The sequence below is a fragment of the Mesitornis unicolor genome, unplaced genomic scaffold (assembly GCF_000695765.1).
Source record: "Mesitornis unicolor isolate BGI_N332 unplaced genomic scaffold, ASM69576v1 scaffold12659, whole genome shotgun sequence".
Lineage (NCBI taxonomy): Eukaryota > Metazoa > Chordata > Aves > Mesitornithiformes > Mesitornithidae > Mesitornis > Mesitornis unicolor.
This window is the reverse complement of record NW_010208018.1, coordinates 63191-87679: the sequence shown is the minus strand read 5'-3', so window position 1 is coordinate 87679 and position 24489 is coordinate 63191. Positions and strand designations below refer to the sequence as shown.

The following is a 24489-nucleotide window of genomic DNA, read 5'->3' as shown; positions in this document are numbered from 1 at the left end:
TGTTTTTCTGACTATTCTAGAAGAATTTTATCTGTTAATTTTAATTATGTCAGCCGTGCACTTTGAACTTAAACAGTGTAAGAACAGAGGGAAAAGTAATTAGCAATAAGCAATTCTTACCACCACTTTGCACACTCTGTTATCAAGTGAAGATGATAGCAGTAATAATATTGCAACTGTGTATAGTATAGCTTGTGTTATAGGTACATACTCTTTTCATTGCTGTACCTCTCTTAAATGTTAAGCAGAGCAGAAAAACTCACCAGTTCATTGTCTGTCTTTTTTTTTTCCTTGAATAGACATGCTTTCAAAATGGGTTATAAGAAGGCAGTTGTGATCAAAAAGGGTCTTGATTTCTCATCTGTTTGTTCTTTCCTGTGTGGGGTTATGTTTTCCTTCTTTGTGTTTATTCTCTTGCACATTTCAATACCTAGTTTTATCATGGGAAATAAATTATTAAGTTACCAGGTTAATATCACAGAATCACAGAATGTTTGAAGTTGGAAGTGACCTCAAAAGATCATCCAGTCCAAACCCTCTGCCAGAGCAGGATCACCTAGACTAGGTCACACAGGAACGCATCCAGGCGGGTTTTGAATGTCTCCAGAGAAGGAGACTCCACAACCTCTCTGGGCAGCCTGTTCCAGTGCTCTGTCACCCTCACAGTAAAGAGGGTTATGTTCAGGTTGAACCTCCTGTGCTCCAGCTTGCTCCCATTGCCCCTTGTCCTGTCATTTGCTATCACTGAGAGGAGCCTGGCTCCTTCCTCCTGACACTCACCCTTTACAAATTAATAAACATTAATGAGGTCACCCCTCAGTCTCCTCCAAGCTAAAGAGACCCAGCTCCCTCAGACGCTCCTCATAAGGGAGATGCTCCACTCCCTCCATCATCTTTGTGGCTCTGCGCTGGACTCTTTCAAGCAATGTCTAATAAAGCTAAGGCAAGTACTTGGCTTCAAACATGAATACACCAACCTTTGTAGTTTCTCTGGAAATGAGGTGTTCCAGAACACATCCAAAAAAACGTACAAGTTAGATTTTATTTTTTTTTGAGTTAGTAGTGGGATCCTGTTTTTGTAGTCGCTCCACTGTGTTTCCTTGAGAAGTGTTACATGCAAAAAAAAAAAGCAACTATGTTACACTAGTCTTGTATCTTCTGGTTTGGTGATGAGGGTGCTGATAATTGCTAGTTTTCCAATTCATTAAAAGTCACTATTGCTACTTATCTCCCTCTGGTGGATGAAAAGCAAAGTATAAAATCTTAGTGGAGTGAAATTCTGGTAGGTTGTGGCTGGTATTTTCTGGTATTAACAACAGATATTCAGAAGTAGTAATGCTTAACTGGGAAAGTCTTCTGTCAATGAAAAACTGTAAAGGTTGCTGTATAAGGCAGTGTAAGTATCTTGAATACAGGTACTTGGAAGCCTGGGATAAGTATTCAGTATCAAAATAACATCTCTTCTAGAGTAACAACTTGAGTACCATAATAGTAGTTTAATAAACTTTGTACTTAGTGACTGAAAGACTTATTTTAGTGTCTTTTTGTTTTTATCCATCTGCTTTGTTTAGAGTCTCGAAGTTTTTCATAATCAAACCCGGGGCTTCATGACTTTGGGAAATCTTTGTTGGTTCTGATTGCAGTTCTATATGAATGATATCTACCTTGGATAGAAGAAATATATATGTTCATCTGGTTAAGGGGTTTTGTTTTCCTCCACAGTTTTTGTAGCTTTCTAGAACAGGCTCTCGTGCTTTACTGAACATCAGAAATTCTTTCCTTTATTCTTACGGCTTTTGTGCTGCTCTTTCTTTTAAAGGTGTCTTCTGTTCTCTGGTATGACCTGTACCCTGCGCTTTCCTTGTGTAGAAATGCATCTAAACTTCTCAATTGAAGGCATCTGAAAACTTCTGAGTATCTTGTGCATTGAGTATCTCTGCAGTTATGGCCCTGATCTGTTTCTCTCTTCCTCCTCTCCCATACAGTTGTCAGGTTTCCATCTTAGTGATCTCTTGGTACTAGGGCAGAAGACATCAGTAGAGCAGGGTGTACAACCTTTTACACAGGAGCCAGACGCTTAGCTGCCACCAATTCTATTTTACTGCTAAAGAGAGGAGACAAAAATCATGTGGTTTAGCAAAACCTGAAGTATTTTGCATCATGTGTACTGCAGATATACAACTGTCATGCGTTAAACTTGTATAACCTCAAATACAGGCTTGTACCTTCCACTATCATTTTTTTCAGAAGTCTTTTTTAGAGGTCATTTCAGGATCTAGAAGCTTTAATGTTCCTGTTTTTTTTCTCAGGACTCTATCCACCAAGAGCCAAGCTTGTAATTCAGAGACATCTGTCGTCACTAACCGATAATGAGCAAGCAGACATTTTTGAACGTGTTCAGGTAATACAATAGACACTGTTGTCTCAAATTCCAAAAAGACCATGGTAAAGTGGACTGGATTATTTTTGTTTTGTTTGTTTTGTTATGTATTTAATCTAGAATTTACTATTGTTCCACCAAACATCATACTGAAGTAGCATGCTCCAACCTAACTTCATGTGTGATACACTACTATCACCAAAGTTTTGGTTCCCAAGTCTGCTGAGGTACTCTGTGTTCATATGAGAGTTTTCTTTTCTTTGAGCGTTGTTCTTCATCTCTAAACACATTTCCCTACTTTTAAGTGATGTGTGAATAAGTTGAGAGTAGGTGAGACATGTGGGTATCAGGAATGTGTCTGACATTCTCAGAAGCTCTCTTTTTTGATTTATTCTGAAGCAAGATTCTGCTGTAAGCAAGTGTACTCAAGTGGATACAAGTATACAATCATTTAGGTTTCCAAAGGCTCCACACCTCTCTGGCTGCCTGAAGAAGGGAGCCTGTGTGGTTTTCTTGGGTTCCTTATTCCATTTATAAGGGTATACAATGGCAGACAACCTAAAAAAAACCAAAATGTGTAGGCATAAGGCTTCCTCCTCTTCACAGCCTGAAACATTCTCCATATGGAAAGTTTTGGTCTATTTTGCTCAGGAGTGTGAAGGCCCAGAAATCACAGTGCAGTCTGACACAATAGTAGTGCACTCTGGCGTACGGCATAACAGTATATTGACTTCAAAGAATACATACGTATGGAAGGGAAAATAAGCAAGTCTTGACTTGAAAGACAACTCTTTTCTTTGCTGTTACTGACAGAAGATGAAGCCTGAAAGTGACCAGGAGGAAAATGAACTTGTGATCTTACATCTACGCCAACTCTGTGAAACTAAGCAGAAAACGCACATTCACATTGGGGAAGCACCATCGGTAAAGTTTAATTTTGTATTATTCCTCTCCTCCTCGCCCACCATTCAAATGCAACCTTGAATACCAGCAGGGCCATTGCTAGAGTTCATCAGGGGTAGCTGAAGCTGGGTAGTGTAATTAGGAGAGAACTGAGAAAAAGAAGTAATTTGATTTGATTTACAGTGGCATGCATGAGTTTTTAAGTTTGGGGAACAGGAAGGGAGGGAAGAAAGACAACAAATTATTTTTAGGTCTAAATTTCCTTACCCCGTGAGGATACCTCTTCTCCTTTTCCTTATCCCTGACCCCCACTCCCATACAGTCATTTCTAGGGAGAATAGGAATGAAGAGGGCTTTGACTTCAGTTTAGACTACAAACTTACCTAGCAAAGGAAAAGAGTAATAGTGTAACAGTACTATTAAATTGGTATGCTTTTACCAGATAGTTTTTAGGGGTGGAATGTGCCTTTAACTGATTTTTCTTGTGGATTTGTTTTTTTGTTGAGTGGTTGGGGGGTGTGGGGGGAGTGTTTTGTTGTTTTTTAAAATTTTATTTTATTAAAGGCCAAGGGTATGTTGTTTATTATGTAACTTGGTTCATCTCTAGCCTTTGGAGGTCTGCAATTGCGAAAAGAGTTGCCAAAGCTGAATTGTGTCCTTGCTCATTTCAACAGACTGCTTCTAACAGTGCCATTCCAGAAAGCACCACCAGTGGTGGCAGGTTTAAACTTGACATTCTGAAAAACAAGGCCAAGAAATCCTTGACTAGCTCTCTGGAAAACATCTTCTCAAGGGTAAGATTAACAACTCATTGTCAGCAGCTATCCTTGACAGTAAAGATCTATCAGATTTGTTTTGTTTGGGTTTTGGCTCCATTCTGATAAATAGTTAATGAAGAGATACCCTTGTTGTGAAATCTGAGGGTTACAGCCGGGTGACTTAGCTGTGCTGCAAAGCTTATGGTAAGGCCACAAATACAGAGGGAGAAAAGGCAGCTTTATGAATAATGAACGTTCATTCTAGGTGGCATTAACTAGACATTTTCAGATGTGTTGCTTCAGAATAAAAGCATTTAATCAGGATGGTTGCATGATCCCATAAGGAGATATGTGATGTTTTTTTGGAAGTATGAATGAATGTGCCTGCTTAAACTGGAAATCTTGCTGGTCTGAGTAATACCTTCCCTCTCATAGCTAAAATTGCTCATGTTGGTCACTAGGACTCTTTAGAAAGTAGTAACAACATTGTCCTTTTGCAGGGGAAAAAATATAGCAATAGATTAAAAAAAAGGTGAATTGTTCTTCATTTCAATGTTGTTAGCCAGGTATGATATGGAATTGCAGATAATTACTGGAACTTTTTTATATTAAACAGCCTTTTAAAGAAGTCTGAATTGCAAGTTTTGCTTAGTGTCCCCTGCTCAGCAGGGAGAGTCCTGAAAGCGGAGAAGAGGTGTGGAGAGGAGAGACTGTAGAAGGATGGGTGCCTGGGGCCCAATATGTTGTTATAAAGTGTGATGAGCAGTGAATACCAAATGGTGAAGTCTAAATACAATTTGGAGCAGTGAAATTAAGTTCCTTCTGCTAGTAATTTTAAAAGTTCCATGCTAAAGCAAGGCCTAAGTTGCACTTGTCCTGCCCCTTATATGGGTAAATCATAAAGTAACCTGGAAATACAGGATGCCACAAATGTTCCCTATAAAGGAGGCAGAATACTATTTGCCAGAGAGAATCCTTCGACCTTAAAGTTAGGCATGAATTTGATCTAGGACTGAAGGTAGCTTTAAAACTCGCCTGGTCAAATGTGACCTATGTTGTGGAGCAAGTTTTACACACTAGGGACTTGGTCTGGAGAGGAGGAGAGAGGAACAAGAAGGGAGAGAAGGGGAACACAAAAGTGAGTGCTGATGGTCAGAAGGTCTGGATAATTTCAACAGTCTGGAATATCATCAAATGGTGACAGCTACAGTCATGCCTGTGCTAAGTCTGATTTCTTTTCCACATCTAAAGGACATGTGACTGGAAAGTTTTCTAGCCGTGACGGTGGGTCACGAACCCTGCGGTGGTTGTGGAACAGACATCCGTCACTGGGAATACCACAGTAAAGCAGCCCTGCCATATACGGACATACTACAGCACTCTGATCACATCAAGGAAGAATCATTTAGATGAAATGCCATGCTTAAGTTTTAGAGTCTCTGAAGGAAAATTGCTTCTATATTGTTTTTTGATATAGTGTGTTCCTGCTCACCAGGGCCGCTGTGACATGCTGCATGTTACAGTATAAGGTTTTACGTAGTCCATGATTGAGTTCAAGAGAAGCAGACACCAGAGTCTGGATGAGGGCCATTTTAAGTTTGCTATTTGTGAAGCAGATTTGCTGTTGTGAGGAGGGTTGTTTCATCTTTAATGTGAAACTGCAGGAACAGCAGTATGTTGTAGTGAATCACGATACACATAAGAGTTCATCCTCGCAGATCAATTTAAACAATGGAAGACTGAGAAAAACAATTTATGGTGCAGCTCAACCACTAACTATTTGGTTACAGCAGGTATATGTGAGGAGTGTCTGTACATGTATACTATGTGTTATGCAATGAATGTTTCAATAGTTCTTATTCTTCATCGGGCTATCACAAAAAGCCTAACGGATCATGGCTAATTCCTAAAGGCACCAAATACCTATTGGTGTGGCTTTTCCCCTTCTTAAGCCAGCTGCAAATCACATGGTATTGATGTAATGGGATGCTAATTATTGCGTGACTTATCTTTAAAATAAAGTATATTTAGTTACAAAGATACCAGGAAACAAACTAAGTTTAAAAAAATGTCATTCAGCATTTAGTTGTAGATAAAAAGATGTCAGTAAAAAGTAAAAGTCAGTATATGTGGGGACAGACTTACGCAGCCTCATTCTTAGTAAAATTAGAAATAAGTTTGTAGTAACCAGATATCTAGGAACACTTTAAGTGGATGGCTTCTTATCTAGATAAATAGCATCAAGTGACATTTTAAGCTACTTGAAGGAGTAGCTGCTCACTGCTCGCCATAGGGAAACACGCTGGGTTCTGTGCTCTGGCTTCCCTTAGTCCCAGAGGAATGTCACTTTTTCACTTGTTTGTTTTGCTGGACCGATCTTATTTTTGTCAGGTTTGAAATGAAAACAGGCTGTGGCTTCCTAATTGAGGTACCTCAGAAAAACAAATATAACCTCTGCTTGACCTTATGAACAGATTTCTTTTTTTCTGAACCAAAAAGCCCTTCTTGCAGTGCCAAAAGTGTGTTTTTAAAGCTAGTGAGAAACTTCCAAGTTATCCTTTGCTCTTGCTTTATTGTGAGGGTCAGTGAAGAGATGCTGCAGGCAGAGTATTCTTTAGTAATGAGCTTAAATGGGATAATGTACTTAAAGAGCACTCTAAGTCTTGAAAATAAACATCACCAGGATAAAGCAGGCTAAATAAGTACTGCTGATGTTGACAAAACTTCCCCTGTAGTTACAAGCATACCAAGAAGGGCTCTACCTATAGTTTTCCCTAAAACCTAGTCTATTTTTCCTCTGTTAAAGTGCTGAAAGCAACTTACTTCAGCAGCTGGAGGTGTCCAAGACCATTCATCACCCATGTTTTGTGGGAGTTAGTTAGGAGTAAAAGGCAGTCAAGAATATTGCGGCTCTGTCACCTCTTTCTGTAAAACCAGTTGACTGTTAACAATTTTGGCAAAGATCTAATGCTGATTTCTAGCAAATTTGCCTTGGAGTTATCTGCTTTATAATTGAAAAGGCTGGTTTGTATCTGGCTGGATTTGGCTGGATTTGCAGCCAGAGAGTGTTTTTTCCCCAGTTCTTAGTGCTTTCACTGCTTTTGCTGAGGTGGAGTTAATTTGTCTGAAATGTCTAGATATGGAGTAAACTCTCTGTTTAGATCGTAGTATGTCACATGCATCTGTTAGCTGCAGTGTGTGCACAGTACTGGAACTTTTATAACTTGGCTGTTAAAGCCAACTCAGCTATTTTACCTCAGATGGATCAAGAAATACCCAGTTGCTTCAGACAGCAGAACTGCAGGTTTAAAACTCCTGGGAGCAAATGGGGAGAAAACAGAGTTTTGCCAGCTTAAAGTGTCACTGCTTCTAAAATTCAATGCTTGCCTCATGATCTGTGGTCTCATGTCAAACGTGTCACGTGCCTGAACTGTCCTGTGTTCACCTGCACAGCTGTTGGCATCTTTGCTTAACCTTCAGAAAAAAAGAGGCAGAAAAGACCAGATTAAATGGCTTGCCTTTTGACTTGCAGGGAGCCAACAGAATGCGAGGCCGCCTGGGAAGTGTGGACAGCTTTGAGCGCTGCAACAGCCTTGCTTCTGACAAAGTATGTGAAAAGCTTACTTCAAATTGGCAGGTTTTCATGCACGGGTGTTAATGAAACGTAAATATGGCACTCTGCTTCAGTTTGAAGCACAAAGCACATCAATTTACCAAAAAAATAGGAGTTTCCACTGGGAGGTGGAGGGCGTAAGGAAGCCGGTGTGTATTTTGACTTGAAGCTTCAGCTTTAATCTATTGTTGGATTGCCAGTCTTTTTTTTTTTCAACACTTCCCTTGCTTTTACAAAAAGCAGGGAATTTCTGGTCAGCTTCTGCCTTGTTTTGCTGAAGTAATTAAAAAAGGTCATCTCTCAACGAAAGGAAGTGCTGTGAAGGTGAAGAATCTTTTCTGTAAGTAATAGTTGCTTTAGGGAAGTAAGAATTTTTTACCTAAAACCAGCTGTTGGGGATGCTGTATGGGGGCAGAACTCTGTTCACTTTCTTTTTATTTCCTGTTTTTAATGTTTTACCTCACGTGAGGATCGGTTGCTGTTTTTCCCAGGAGGTGAAGATTCTGTTATGGTTTTCCTGCTACAGTTGCTCATAAACTGGCTGTGTAGTAACAGTGTCTCTTCCAGGATATCGCTATGACGGCACAGGAAGTTTGCTCGCGATATGTCGAGGAAACCAGCTAAACACAGTTTCCCTAATCTTTTCAATTCCTGAAAAAGCCAGAAGTCTGGTAGGTGGGATGCCGATCCCTGTGAGAGGATGCCTGGAGTAATTAGTACGTTCTTTGCATCGTGAATACATTTTTATTCCTCCTTCCTCTTTTTTTTGAAGAAGGACGCTGCTGGTTTGGAGCAAATTGTCGAAGGATGTCTGGTTTTGGTGATAATTAGCATACAATAGGCCATGACCAAGAAGGGGGAGAGGCTCTGGTGCCCCGATGCAGTGCGCGGCGCTTGGGGTTAGGCGAGAGCTGTGGTAGGGCGCAGAGCCGCAGGCCTCACTCCACGGCACTTCCTTTCAGGACGCTTCGCCGGGTGATTCCCCACCAGCTACTCCTCCGGCGTCCCCCGTCTCCTCGGCCTGGCAGCCGTTTCCCGAGGAAGACTCGGACTCCCCCCAGTTCAGGAGGCGCGCCCACACCTTCAGCCACCCCCCCTCCAGCGCACGGCGCAGGATACCCTTCCAAAACGGCAGGTCCCAGAGTGTCCGGTCCCCACTGCTGCGGCAGAGCTGCGTTGAATCGACAAGGTGAGTTGGGGCATGCCGCCCCATGCGCCTGCTGGCTCCTGTGATTTCAGCACATGAGCCTCACGCATTCCATTTTACAGAAGCTGTTTCTGCACTGCTCTAGGGTTTATTTCTTTATTTTCAGCCTGTCTTCTCTGCCTCCGAGGAGTTTGGTGCTATGCAGTAACTCACAAATCCCTGAATTATAGTGATTCGGGGGAAGTATCAATCCAACGAATTGATCATTGGGCTGGATGCCGACACCGATCTGTTTATTTATTTATTTGTCGCCCCTGAGCTGAGCCTTTTTGGCAGTGTTGGTAGTCGGGCCCTTTGGCGAAGAGGTCCTCACTGCTTTTAACTGCAGAGATGGTAGCCTAGCGGTTTGATGCCAGGATGAAAAAGGCACTGACAGCTTCAAGTGTCGGTCGCTGCCTTATCCAAGCTCCCAGAGCGTATGTCCAGAATTAAAACTGATGAGGAGTCTCACAAAAGGACTTAAGGCTTAAACAACTCCACTGAACTCCAAGGCATTTGATTTCCCTGTTTGCCTTTTTCCGGAGCTTCCCTCTGTAACTTCTTTCCCTTTCCTTTTTGGAGACTCTCCAGCTTCTTACATGTGTGCTGTTCCCTCGGGAGTTCCTTCACTCAGTCAGAAGAGGTCCCCACAGTTCATTGTGGGCCTTTTTTGTTTGTACTTTCTTTCTCTGCTTCCATCCTGACTATGTGAAGTAAATGACGATGCAGATGAGCTGAATTTGCTGTTAGAGGAGCACTTTTCCCAAACCTCTAGTCTGTTTCAATGCTTGCTGCAATTATGCTTTTTATGGGCTCTTTCTAAAAATGGCTTGAAATAATAATTTCTCACTTATTTGATGTCTAGATTAAAAATTCTGTGTGAATGCTGCACCAGCTTGTAAAGAAAGGCAAAAATGTTTATACTGTTTAAGAGAATGGAAAGTGGAGGGGGGGCAGCAAGAAGCTAGCCTTGGAATAGTTTTGTTACATTGTGTTTCTGAAGAGATAAATAATGTGTTTTTTACTGAGATAAACTTTGGTTATGTTTTTTTCCACTGACCATGTTGTATGCAAACAGGAAACCCTGACAGTTCAAACTGAAGGACTTGCTGACTTCACTTCTTTGTAATAACTTTTAAGAAGTCACTGATTAAGTGGCATCATCAGCAGATTTTCAGTCAAAAAAGTTGGTAACAACTTGATCCTAGGCTGGATTTTTTTCTTTCTTTCCTACTGAGGATTAATAAAAAATGTTAAATAAAAGAAATTTAATTTGTATGTCCTCCCAACACTTGTTACTATTATTAAGTAATGTTTAACTGTGTAGTACAATTATCCTTCTTGATATAAACACTACAAAAATATATCAAAAAATATTGCATTTAAATAATCTCTACTTTCTGATATATTTTTAGCAATACACGTTATTCACAAAAGCAAGAGAAAACTGAAGGGAAGAAACAAGGCGGTTCATGTTATTTGGAGTGGGTTTCTAAGGGTATTCTCTGAATATTTCAGAGATTCTTTTTCTGAACTTGCTTTAAATAAGACTAAAGAAATAAGGTGGTCTGCTCGTTCTGCAATGCCATAGAAATGTTTCTTAAAAGAAATGGGCTGCAGCAGCAAAATCAATATGATCAGGGTAACTGCCCAGTAGTGCACTTGGTACATTTTATCTTCTGGGACACAAAGTTACTGTAAGCCAAGAGGAGGTACTGGCCACTGTCTTTAATGAGGTTGTTTTGCTGTGGTATCCAAATCCATGCTGACCCATCTGTTCTTTTGTTGCCTGCACAGCCCTATTATCGGGGTTCGGCGCGCTCTCAATGTGAGTGAATCTGCATCACCCGGTCTCCCCTCCTCTGTCTCTGCCCCTTCTTTCCTGAAAAGCTTTTACCAGGGCTCGGGAAGGTTGCTCCAGCACTCGGAAAGTGACCTCTGCAAGAGGTGAGAGCGTTGTCTCCTGCCTAATTCTTCAGTGCCAGCAGCTTAACCACAGGATTCCCAGTGCGCTGCAACACAAGGGGTCTCTGCCCCTCTGCCTTGTGCTCCTGCATTTCTAACAGACTTCCAAAGTACTTGATGCAAATAAACAAACAGGCTTTTGGCCAAAAAAAGCCTGTTAAAAGTAGAGTCTGCTAACATCTAGTAGCCGTGACCTGTTTCTGTTGTGGTGTGGCAAATCTCTTGCATTGGTTTGTCACTTGAAATGCAATGGTTTTTAGGAGCGTCACGCCAATTTAATGCTTTCTCTGCTGAATGCAAACCAGCATGTGTTGCTGTGATCGCTGGCATGTGAAAAATCAGAAAAGAGTGATGTGAACTAACGTGGGATGCCTGTGCATGAGAAAGGGGAAACGCCAAGCTAGCTGGGTGATAGTAAGCTGCGAGATGTTTAGAGAGAATTGGAAAATAATTTCCAGTTGAAGAGGAGTGGGGAAGAAGTGAAGATACAAGAAGGACTTTCTGAAATCAGTGTGGAAGACTGAGTATTTGAATGGAAGTCACACTTTTCGCTGAAAAAATAGGCCCTCCTTCAGGAGTGTGCTTGAGGAAACTCTGTATGGGTTATTTTTCTAAAGTAGGCCTGTAGTGAGTAAGGTGGAGCCATAGTTTTGAACTTCATGATGTTTTCTTGCCAGTTGCTGACCTTTTTCTTTCTCTTCTATCAGTGACAGCTCCTTTATCTTTCTCCAGTCTGTCCTTGTTCACGGAGCTATACTTGTGTTTCTGGTACTCTTCATCTCTGACTGTGGCTCTCCCCTAACCATTCCCAACAGAAAACTCTGGACTTGTAGAAGATGCTTTTGTGACTTTTTCTCCATGCAAAAATAACCATAGATTGCATTCTTATCAGAATCATCTGGATTCTGTGTGTTCGGACTCTAATACATGGCTATTTCAACTATATGAGCTGGGTGTCAAGGTTTTTAGGGGTGCCTAAAGAAATATTTTTACCTTGTGGAATGCAGTTTCATTAAACACGCATTAGTTTGTCATCTCCATTTTAGGATAGACTGTAAGAAATTACATAGATACACAAACTAATGTTCTCTGTCCCCCAAGTCCCACAGCTTTTAAGGAGTAAAAGTTAAATTGTCTAGATTCACTTTCAAATCAAGGGGTGATGTAAATTAATCATAATTTAATATTGGGAGATCTTTCCAAAACTAGTCTTAGAAATACTTCACAGTTTTGAAAAGGGAATCACTTTAAGGTGACTTTACCTTTCTACCCAAGCACAAAGGAATACGGAATAACGTGTGTGCTTTTGAAATTTGAGAGGAGAGACTGACATCTCATCTAGTGTAGAAGTAGCCTTTTAATATTGCCTGTTCTGAACTTTGTGTCCAGTAATAGTCACTTCATAAGTGAATTGGATGCCTAAGTTTTCCATTCCCCACTACCCTGCAGTAACAGTACACTAAGCAGCAGGTGAATTATTAAAGTTGAAATTAAAGAAACTGATGAGTGCACACCAGAGTGTGCAGACAAATGGCAAAAAAACCCAAACCCCAACCTGTCTCTTACAGTCTACTTCTTATTTGGGTTCCAGTCCAACTTTGTTTCTGTGTTCCCTTCAGTTAGCAGACAGTTAGTCAAAGGTGAATCAATGCCCAGGTCAGTTTTTACTGGCAGCTGAATCCCGTTAAACCAAGCTTTCTGGATTTGGGGAAGGTAGATATTGAGTATTGTACTAAAACTGTACTCTAATGCCAGCTGATCCCAAGCTGAAATGTCTGAGCTATTGCTTTTTATGGATTTGATTCTGCACTTCATTATAATGGAGTTTGAACTGTGAGGTGAGGAGATCTTCAAATTAGGAGTAATTCCTGGAAGACCACCCTGTTTCTACTTAGGTTTCATATTATACAGCTTTCTGATACCATTTAATCTTGAATTTGTGCAAAAACTCCTGTGAAAATGGGATCTCATCAGCTATAGATCTTGCTGGGAGCAACTGGGCATGAACTGTCATGGTAAGGAAACAGTAGTCGCAAAGGTGAAGCGTTGGCACTAATTGGGTTCATGAAGTGAACACAACAAATATAGTCAGAAAGAAGTGTCAAATGAATAGTGCTGATGGATAGGAGTGGCTGAAGTAATCCAACTCTCACTTGAACTGGCTAATGGAGAATGAAATATATTGTCCAACTGATAGTGCCTTAAGCTCTTTAAGCTTTATCTGATTTAGCTTGCAAGTGTGTGTCGTGTCATCATGTTTATGAATGAGAAGAAGTTCAAATCTTTTACAGTGTGGTTTCTTTTGTGTTAGTTGTTTTGTAGTTTGTTTTGGGTTTTAGTTTTTTTTCTCCTTTGACTGTTTGACCATCTTCCATCTCTGATAGGCTCAACATGAGGCATTCTTAGCATTTTCATGTGAGTGTATGTTAGGTTGTGATTGAGCACAGTGTGGCAGTCTTTTACAGTCTGACGACTGTAAGCTGTTTAGCTGTTAGGAATGCTAATTAAAACTTCAGTGCATTTTCCTCTCTAAGAATGGTCATGGTTACTCTGCATTCATGAAGTGTATCCTAGACATGTTGCACTGGAGAAAAATTCTTTATAGTCTGACTTCCTGTATTAAGACTACACGTGATGCTACAGGCAGCTTGTCTTGGTGTTCTGATGACCTTTGATGTGCAGGGCAGAGCCAGTTTCCATCAGAATTCATTTTGTAAAGAGGTTTGTTTTGTAGCAGTCAAATGGGCCTATGCAGACAACACCAAGCCAAGGTCAGCTGGGCAGCTGTGTGTTAAAAAGCAACTCTACTTATTATATGTGTGTGTTTAAGTACTGGATGCTCTAGAGAAGATGATTCTGATCCATGTTTATGTCAAATTTGGCACATGGTCACAAGCACAGGAGCTAATACGAGGGTGTTGGACATACAGGGTACAGTGGCTCTCACCGGCTGTAGACAGCTTCATCTCAGCTAATCCATGGGGAGAACTTGGTGTTTCTGCGGCACAGTTGTTCTCATCCTAATGTGATTCTCTTTAATATTCTGACATTTACAGAGCTGATCCTGCCTATTTATCTGCCTTTCTTCCTGAGCACTAATAGACCCAGTTGTGCCTGTCACTGGGAACATCTTCATTTAGAAAGCATGAATCATGCCCTAAAAGTGTCTTGACCTTCATTAAAAAGGAGGTCCCAGTTGACTTTAGACTAGAATTTTAATATTGGACATACCTAAAGACAAGAGAAAAAAATAAGTTCACTATGGTGAACGACGTATTTCTTTTCCTAATGTTAGTGGGGAGGCTGGGCTTTTTGGTGTTTAATTCTAATGATCACTACTGTGATGCTTTATGTGGAAGAGAGAAAACATCAATAGGTTTTTTGCTTTAAGGAGTGAGCAGTATATTGGAGTATCAACACAATATTAATAGGTTTCTTCATAATGTTTACTGCATTGTCAATTCATTTGTCTAGAGAGAGGTCTAGGGTGCATTCTGCAGTGTTTAATATTGAACACAAGGACACATCAGGATTAAAAAAAATATCCTGCCAACAGGGAGGTAAACAAACAGCAATTTGAGAGCATAATTTGTTTTTACACTTTAACTTCTATAACTTCTGGAATTTCTGGCTTTTATTCAACAGCTAGGCCTGAAAGCTTGGCCATTGGAAGAATCTGTTTTGGTTTTTTTCAATATAAAAACAAAAGCAGCACTTTTAAAAATGGAACAACCTTCAGCATAGGTTCGACCAGCCCACATTGTCTCTGTTCATTGCATTGTTATGCAAAGATAATGTAAAATGACTTACCGCCCTTTGAACAGATTGCTTTTTTAAAACCAGCTTCATTTCCCATGCATACAGTAAAATAATTGAGAATTTTCTTTAAACGAAGTAGCAGAAAATAATTACTCAGAGAAAAAATACGTGACATGAGTGAGAACCAATAGAGAAGTGTAAACTGATTGGAACTGGTTTTTCTTCCTCCTGGAGGGGAGGAATACTTCCTGTATTAAGCTTACATATAGACTTCTGCCAGCTTAAGTTCTGGGAGTTGAAATATTAGTTGTATTTCTCTACTTGATCTGGGGGATTTTGTACCATCTTATCCTCCAAATTGCAAAGTAAGTCGTGTTGATTCAGTTGCTACTTAGAGCAGTCAAGAGAAGAAGTTGAAATGAAAGCAAACTGGGGAAAAATGCAAACCTAAGCATGACCAGCAATAGTGTTTATTGTCAAGTCAGTTGGCTTGCATGGACTCACATGCAAAATAATTCAGGTAAGTATTGTGTCATTAATTCAGAAAAAAGGGGGTAGCTGCGTGGTTTTTTGAATATCAGTCTTTGGGAGCATTGTAAAGAGCAGTTTTGAGAAGAGATTTGAGTAATTGAAACCAAGCAGCAAGCATATTAGTAATCTGAGCAAGTTTCTTGGGGTTTATTTTTCTTTTCCTTTTTTTTGTCTTCCTAAACTAACTGTTTCTTCTTCATACTATGCACTATCAAATAGAATAGTGAATGGGATGATGCGTTGGAGAAATTTTTATTACACACAAGCTGATGAATGCATTTTGGTTTTTGTGTTGGGTCAGGGGCATAGGTTAAGTAGGCTTATGGAGAACCATTATTCTTCAAACTGAGCTGTGATGAATGTGTCTTAAATGTAGAGCATTACGTTGTTATTGTTTTCCAGAGCTGCAGAGGAGGTAAGTTAAGTGGTTAAAATAGGAACACTAAGTAAAATAAATTGGAAATACTCAATTTTTGGGAATTTCTCTATTGAACTATTTGACTTCAGCCTTTCATGTGTCTCTTTTACCATTCTGAAATATTCTGACGTATAAGCTGTACCATAATTTAGTTGTCAGTTTCTTAAAATAAATAAAGTAAAAGTAAATTTTTAAAAAAATAAATTTTTGACATCATATTGTAGTTTTCAGTTCAGTTTGTAGATATCTCTTCTGTAGTTCATCAGGATTTTATGTGCTGCCATCTCTTACTTTGCAGTGCACTGACTCTGGTGCATTTCGTCTTGCTCAGTTGTTGGTAGGTTGCAGCAGGACAGGAACTTGTAGAAAGTAGTTGCATTTTTTCCACCATTTTTTGGTGTCTGTGTCACTGTATAACCCAAGAAATATTCATCCTCTGCCTTCCCCCAGTGTCTAGGCTCTATAATCCATAGTTTATAGAGCAGTTATAAATTTCTTGACTTTGAGTAGCAACGTTTTCTTAAAGTGGAAAACATTGTTAAAAACTGGCCTGTCTGAGCAGAGCACTTTACCTGCCTGGCTGTCAAAATCCCTGGCTACCTTAAAACCTGACGTAATCTTGTAAATATGACCAAGAGCAAAGCCAGCCAGTTAAGTTGAGGTATAGTCTAGGGAATAAGTATTGTGCAATTCCTGTTTCAAGGTGAGAAATATATAATTGAGTTAACTCATCTGTGTTTTGCACCAACCTTCTGAGCCATTTCATCACAGGATAGGAGACACTACCATTTTACTCTTACTTCTTCCTGCTTTTACTCTGTAGGGTATTGTTTCACGCCTTCAGATCTGATTTTAAGCTAGGACTTGTCTGTTTTGAAATGAGGAAACTTTCTTTGCTCCCTTTCTAGCCTCCCTTTGCTAAATCTTGGTGTTTTCATAGGCCCCCTTGCCTTCCATTGAATATGACAAGGTGTGCACATGAGACTTTCAAAAGTTTTCCTCTAGTCACTCATCAGACTCCTCTTTCAAAGAGGAGGTGATTCATGTTAGGTGCTTAAAATACCAGGGGAATTTTGGAAGGGAGGGTTTAACAACTGAAATGTAGGTCCTCTGAACTGTATGTTTTGTACATTTCACGAGGTAGCACATGTGCGTAATCCATCCCACTGTAAACTCCGTGACTCAAATCGATACAAACAGCTTTGTTACATACGCTAATATAGCCACTCTCTTATTCTGACTTTCCTGTAAGTTTTAATACTGTAAATTGAATGCTATTCTTGGGACTGTCTGCGTGTTTAGAGGCACAGTAGCTGAATGTAGATTTTTGTACGTAGCAGTAGAAAGGAAGTTTTCGTTCCCTTGATACGGTAGCTTCTATTTAGTAAGTTGTGGAGTGACTCAGTTTTTGCCTTCTAACATATGATGTGTAAGACTTGAAATAGTGAGAAGTAGTTTCATTGCAGTTATTTACAGAAACATGAGTTACAATGATTAATGTATCCAAACTCAATACATTATTTACATAAGTTGTTGAACTGAAATACCTTTAAGCAGCGGTTACCCCATCACCAGAGACTCAAGTACTTAGAGAAGTTTCATGTCCTTTCCTCTGGCAGTAGTCAGTAGAGAGGTGTGCTTAGTGTCCTCTTAAAATGACCTCCCAGCGAAGCTTCCCTGTATCCTCTCCTTGCCTCTTCCAGCAATGTAAGCTACTATTAAAATTACTGTGTAAGTATATTTCTAAGTGGCAACTAGGAAGGAGATCAGCTCCTTTCAGGTCATTGTGGTAGGAACTGAACCTGCCCGCTGTTTGCAAGGGCTCTGTTCCTTCAGCTGGAGATGCTGATGAGATATGAGGACATTTGGCCCCATTTATGCAAGTGAAGTGTCTGGTTTTTGAAGCGTAGGAAAGGCACTGTGTGAGAAGGCCAGAACATTGCCTCCAATGAAATATTCACCTGAGAGCTCATCATGCCATTTAAAATGGCACTAAATGGAGCGTTGTGCTCTGCTAAAGCAGTATCTGTGCTTTTAGGGATATTACATCAGCTCTTTCCTGCAAGACTAATGTACGACAAACCAAAGCCCATTGCTGTCTGTTTTAGAGCCTAAACATTATCATGTTTTCCTCTTAGTTTTTCAGAAAGTTTAGCTTTCATTCTGAGCTTCCAGCTGAACACTGCGTGAATGCTGTGAATTCTTCCTGGTTGTATATAGTGCAACTGCACAGCACTGTGTTACAAGAAAACACGTGGGCACTTCTCTATTCAAGGTGAAGCTCACACACAGCACACTTTGCCTTCTAAAGCTTCCCAGCAAATGCTCCTGCAGGTTTGGTTCTACATTAGACAGACTTAATACAGATTCTCATTATTTTTTTTCCAAAGATGACTGACTTTGATCACCCCATCTGCTTTTTCTTTCCTTCAGTGATGGGGAGGGAAAGAAAAGAACATCAACCATCTGCAGCAGTGAATCTCTAAATGCTGTGGGGGCCACGCTCACACCTCGCCGCATCTCCTGGCGGCGGAGAATATTCCTGCAGGTAGCTTCACCTATGAATAAATCTCCTTCCAAGATGCAGCATCCAGGTCTGTGTGTGCTTTTAAAGAAAATAAACAAGCAGTTGTTACTGAATAGTTGTTAATGTAGTGAACTGCAACTTGTGAAAATCTGAAAGGGAGAAGGGAGTCAGCTTGACACAATATTCTGACACCTGTTGAGTGTGCTAATAATTCTTAATAGCTTTGAAGCATTTAAGGTAGAAACCTCTGAAATATCTGAAATCCTGCTATGTTGATATAGTCCTGTTGGTGGAATTCACAACTACAGGTAAATGTCAGACTCTGTATTTAGTGATCATATAGTGCTGTAGCACTGCCTGTACTGCAGCTTAGCAGATGGAGAAAGTTGCTTTTAGTGTAAAGCCTGTGGTAAATCACAGCAGTAAACAAGTTCAACTATAAAGGAGACTGTATAGATAAATGCCTCTTTGTAACTCTAGAAGGAACTAGCACGATAAAGGGTAGAAATACTGGATGACCTTTTATTTAGCTTTATTTAATTTAAATGTGATGTTATTTAAGTTAAATAAAACACTTTTTATTTAAAAATAATTCTCTTACTGCTGAACTGCGTTTTTTCTGTTTTTGGAATCAGTGCCTCGCTGCTGAATGTGGAAGACAACTATTTTTCTTCTGCTGTGACTTAGATTTTTGTGATATGTCAAACAATCTGAGTTTCCTGTAATAGCTTTCTGTTTCTTTGCAGATGGTCATGACGGAAGCGAATTGTTACCGTTATCCCCTCTTGCTCCACCCTTGGAGGAAGACCCTCTTGTCCTAGTATTGCAAAATGAGGATGGTCCAGATAAAACTGGAGAGAGGAAAAATTCAGAAGAACTACAGAGTCTGTGGAGAAAAGCCATCCATCAACAAATTCTATTGCTTCGAATGGAAAAAGAAAACCAGAAGCTGGAAGGTTAGCTATTTAGAAAATACCTCTAAAAAGTATTACAAATTCTGCTGCCTGAAGCTGAAAACTGTACTGGTGTTGGGCACATCAACAGAGGTGTGGTTCTGTAACTTTTTGATTAGCAGTGCTAGAAAAAAAAAACTCGGTCTCTCACTCAGTCTACCAGGTTCTCTGCCTACCTGCCAACTCTTTATGAGTCACCTCAGTTCAAGAGGAAAGTGGTAACTTTTCTTTTTTTAGTGGTTATTAGACAAAGGTTGCTACAATCTGTGTTCTGGTTGACTAAGTCTAGGAATTCTAATGTGAAGTGGAGTCAGGAGAATGGATGCTGTGTGAACACTTAGGTGTGGTGAACCTTACCCTCTATATCTTGTTTCAGTCCTTTGCAGCACATGGCATTTTTCTCCAGGTTTTCTGTCCTTCACTAACCACATCACCATGGTAATTTATAAATATTTGAGTCCAAATATGATTTTTGAGCAACTGGCCCTTGAGGTATGTCAAAAAGTTCTTTTTTCAGAAGATGAGCATTGTACATTGAATATTGAGTGCTGTTACCAAGGGATCTGAAGTTAGCCGTGCTGACTTGTCAGCTGCCTGGGCTTCTGGCTAAGATATTTTATCATGACTGGTCAAGACTCACACAAATAAAAGATTGCCTGCAGTGTCTATCCTAGCATATAAAGTCCTTCAGCATAATAGACTAATAGCTTTCAGTACAAGTTGAAATTTTCAAATGTCCTCTTTGTATAGAGTATAGCCTCATTATATGGTAGTCTGATTCTTCAAACTAAACATAGTGATCTTATTAAGGTCTCTTAAGTCTTTTTCCTTCTTTAGTGGTCCTTACTGAGAAAGCAGGGAGAGAAAAGAAAAACAGCAGCATGTCTTTCCATGTCCCTACAAGCATACATCCTTGAATGTATTTTCTACACCTGTAGCGTATTTCTCTGTGCGCGCTCTCTACAGTTTGTCTCCCTGTTGACACACACTTTTGTGGAAACTCCTGGATTCATAGGAAACATCTACAGAGAAGTCTGTTTTAACTCCAGCCAAAATCTTCATTTGTTGTTTTAGCAAACAGTCTGCTCTTGCAGGGTAGGGAAGCTGGACATCTGCTGTAGCAACTAATTTCATGTTATTCCCTCTGGTAGTATGAGCTGCTGAGGGACAAACTCTTCTGCACCCTCTTTGTGTGGCTGGAGGCACTGAAAACTGTTAAATCAGTCCAGTTCCTTACGAGTCAGATGTAGGTTATTTCCATTCTGTAATAGATATGTGGAAAGTAACTTCCACCTGCCTGATTGCTCATGGTGAAAACAGGAACATCAGCAGTGGAGACTCCAAACTGGCACCCGTCTGCCAGCCCACATCTTGGTTTGTGCTCCAGGGAGCACATCTCCAGTCTTGTATGCAGGTTCATAAGCACTGCTAGTGAAACTGGTGCTCTGGCTAGCTAGAATTCACCATCTTGTTTTCAAAGGGTGGAAAGTAAACTCTCTTAATGCCTGTCTCTAGGCTTCCTTCCTGTGGGTGGCTGTAACATGGGCCATTTTATGGATAGGACATATGCAGAACTGGTGTATTCCAGATGAGCACTGGTTTGGGCAGTGGTTGGCATCCTAGCCTACAATTAAATTTCTCAGGAATGGGAAATGTAATAACAGAAATGCCGCCATTTCTCTACTTGAAGACTGGTTCCTAGCTGTGAATTTATTCAGCTGTATGTGACTGACTTAAGACTGGCATTGCTGTGGAATTGTTTTTAGTGATTTTCTGTTAATGTTTTCTTGACTTTTATTTACAAAATATTAATAGAACCTCTTTTCCTGTTCCTTTTGCTGTCGAGGAGACTTGAATACTATTAGCTCTTTGTTTTACAGAAGGTAAGTTCTGTGACTTGCACAAACTTGCTTATTCTTTTTTCTGAGCAGCTGAAAGCTTTTTCCAGTAATCACCTAAAAATATAAGAACTGCAAAAAGTAGCAGGTCACCTACAATTGCTAGGAAGAATATTAACAAGGATGGTTGCAAGCAGCCAAGGTTGGCATAGTAGATAGTAGATAGGGCAAGTATGATCCACAGGCAAGCTTGCTGGCTTCCACTAGGGTTATCTGTAGAGTCTAAATACCGTTCATTGAATGGTAACCCATGCACTTAATTCTGGAGTTCATTGTCACACTGAAATATGTTACAGCTTTTGGAAATCATTCGTCACCTACATTTTTGGAGTGGGCTAGGCAACGGTCCTATGGATTCATCCAATATTGGCTGTATCCAAAGTGAGATGATTAGGCAAAGGAACTGATAGTCTTGGTTTGCAGGTTGTATAAAAACGTGAGTGAGAGTTTGCTTTCACCTAGAGATGATGATGGGCAGTGGGGTACATCTGTAAGAGGAAGGAGTCTCCTGCAAGGAGCAAGTACTGCACACGGATCAAGGCAAATTTGGGATAAACTCAATTGTGGCTTTCAGAGGTCATATTGTGAAGTGTGCGATTCAGTCCAATGATAATTTACAGAGACAGGTTTTATTAAGACACTTTTAGGTCTTGATTTCAGTTTTTTTACACCAGTAGTATGAGGAATTGGAGTGGATTTTGCATGCATTTAATTTGTAATAAAATAACCACAGTTAATTTCTCAGTAATGGAAATGAAAGCCGCTCCTCCATGAAATTCCAGAGTAACTCTTCAGTTTATTTTAGAAATAATGAGTCCTCTGGAATAAATATCTTGTGCCAGGTGGTCCTATGCAGCAAATCTGTTAAGTATACAGCAACGTGAGTTCTGTGCTTCAGCACAGATGTACCTTTGTGGATGTGTTTCATGCTAGTTCATTCTGTTTACTTCTGTTCAGCCTGATGATGCCAGGTGGCAGTGCCAAGAGCTCTTGTGACTCTAAGGGACGTGTAAAAAGTAGGACCGGTGTGACAGACTTCAGTTTAGACTTGCCTAGCTTGCTTGCCTAAATCTCTAATGTAAACATTTACATGTTTGGGACTTTCCATACTAAAACAATTGCAATGTTCAATATAAACAAAGGAAAAATGATCAAAGGTGTTTTTGCAGTTGAAAGAAACAGCAGATGTGATGAAGTTGACTGTATTGAGTGGGTTTTTCTTCTTGCCCTAAGCCTTAAAACATGTTTTCATGTACTTCATGAATTACTAATGTTCATGGCCCAGTAACAGAAGTTAAAAGGTTACCTGCAGCATCTTATGACAAAAGACTGGCCCCATCTCAACTATTAACTGATGAATTGTAGATGATGTATTTATCCCCACTCAGATTATCAGCTAGATACATTTAACTTGAGTGGGTTTTGTGTATTTATTGTTTCTTGTACTTTTCTGATGTTCTGGTTTTCCACATGCTCTTCCTTTGTGTTTTGTGCTCTAGCAAGCAGAGATGAGCTCCAATCAAGAAAAGTCAAACTGGACTATGAGGAAGTTGGTACATGTCAGAAAGATGTCATTAATGTTTGGGATAAGAAGTTAAAAAACTGCAGAGCCAAAATCAGATGTGACATGGAAGATATTCATTCTACTTTGAAAGAAGGTATGTAGGATGGCTTTTAACTATGAAGTCTGAAGATTTTTTTGTTGTTGCCTCTTGATACTTAAGGAAATCTGCCAGCAATACATTTTTTCTAGTAGCACAAAATAATGAAAAAATTGGCTTCTTTTTGCAAATGCGTCCACCTACTGCTGCCAAGGAAAAAATAGGTTCTGCTGTGTCTACCACTTACAATGTCAGCTATGCAGAGACATGTATAGTCATATTCCTTCTAGTAGCATCTTATGCCCTTGTATTATTGCATCAAAGATTGATCTCGAAGCTTCTGCAGCTGACACTGTGACCTTTCTGGTCTGTAGCTCCTATCCAATTGACTCGGAGTTTCAGATGCTCTGATTTTACCTACTTACTGAGAAGGCAGGACCATAATGTCTAACGTGGACTGTGTCCAAAACCTAGGGGAATCACAGCCAAGTTTCAGAGCATCAGAAGGACACATCTTATGAAGTCTGGACTATAGTATACTTGTAGTATTTTGATACCTTGAGTGAAAGGCTGGGGATTTTGGCTTGAAGTATATCTTTCTGTGGCCTAGTCATAGGGCAGAAGGGGAGCCAGAGGGCCTTGTTAGTATGATGTGAATGTAGAGTGATTGCACCAGTGTGCCCTCCTTCATAGAAGCTCATGTCTGTGATAAAATACTATTTCAGTGTAATCTGTCTGTGATACAGAAGGGAAGCTTAAATTGCTACCAAAGAAAATTGTGGTAGAAATAAGGTGATTCCTGTTAGTGATCTGCAGAAGACTGCCAACAAACAACTCCTTGCTATTCTGTCTTCTGCTGGACTGCAGTTCAGACTTGGGAACAAGGATATGCTTTTTCTAACTTGTATTCTTGTTAAGTAATCATTTGCCTTGAAAGAATTATTAGCAGAGTTGACAGTTTATTTTGGCTTTCAAAGGTAGGTTTACATCGTTAGATATCGAAGGGAGATGTATGTGGAAGTTCAAAAGTAGTGTTTTAATTTAGTTTTTGCTTTCGCAGATGCTTGGCTGACTTGAGAGAAGTGCTGTCTTTTGGTATAAGTGGTTCTGTGTCCCTCCGTTGCTATGCAGCATTAATGCTTTTAGGTTTAAACTGAGCATTTTGTGATCTGTACAACTTTCTGCAAGCTTATGGACTGATATGAGCAGCCCTTTGGGAAGGGGAAGAGGAAAGGTAGATATCCTTGCATTTTACACTTGTGAATGTAGTTCAGCCTTTCTGAACAGACCAGTCTGCATTTGTGCGTGTAGTCATGCATCTTTTCCGGCTCAAGGCTGACAGCTCAGGAGTCGCAAAACTAATGATGTCTGCCTCTTCTTTTTTGTCTGACCTGCAAGGTGTACCAAAAAGTCGTCGGGGAGAAGTCTGGCAGTTTTTGGCTGTGCAACATCGAGTCAGACACAGACTGCCAAACAAGCAGCAGCCTCCTGACATCTCTTACAAGGAACTTCTGAAACAGCTGACTGCTCAACAGCATGCCATCCTTGTAGATCTAGGTACATCTTTTTGTCGCTGAGAGATTTTTCTGACTTGTTTCATGTGTCTGAGTGGGAACACACCAGTCCTAATGGAACCTGTTGCTGGACGTAGATGCTGCTGTATCAGGACCATTGTCTGTGTTGTCAGGATACAGTCTGTGTATGCCACTTGGCGTCCTCTAAGCAAATGATTTCTTAGGTTATGCTGTTTATATTAATGCTCTTCTACATCTGTCTGAAAAGAGAAATCAAACAGTTGCTTCTGCAAGTTCTGTGCAGATAAGAATACGAAATGAGCTCCATGGATACAGTCTAAAATCAGTGGTAAATTATGGATTGATCTACCTGCATATAAACGCAAAGAGAAGAGGTCTATAGGAAGAGAAGTGCTGGTTGTCAGATGGATCTGTTGGGGGTTTTTTTATGGGAATTGAGTATCAGTTACTCTTCTCTCTTTA

At 40.1% G+C, this 24489-nt stretch overlaps 1 protein-coding gene across 2 annotated transcripts in view; it reads left to right on the top strand.

Moving 5' to 3' along the window:
• Positions 1–24489, top strand: part of TBC1D4 (TBC1 domain family, member 4) — a 48538-nt gene that overhangs the window by 14855 nt on the left and 9194 nt on the right. Inside the window, exons 6-16 of one of the 2 annotated variants that reach the window (XM_010192340.1) lie at positions 2310–2401; positions 3194–3304; positions 3958–4077; positions 7574–7648; positions 8617–8843; positions 10638–10787; positions 17947–18107; positions 18787–18996; positions 20874–20876; positions 22391–22549; positions 23891–24058. In XM_010192340.1, coding sequence (XP_010190642.1) covers positions 2310–2401; positions 3194–3304; positions 3958–4077; positions 7574–7648; positions 8617–8843; positions 10638–10787; positions 17947–18107; positions 18787–18996; positions 20874–20876; positions 22391–22549; positions 23891–24058 — 1476 coding nt within the window. The remainder of the gene's footprint in view (positions 1–2309; positions 2402–3193; positions 3305–3957; positions 4078–7573; positions 7649–8616; positions 8844–10637; positions 10788–17946; positions 18108–18786; positions 18997–20873; positions 20877–22390; positions 22550–23890; positions 24059–24489) is intronic. The other variant, XM_010192342.1, reaches the window with a different exon arrangement.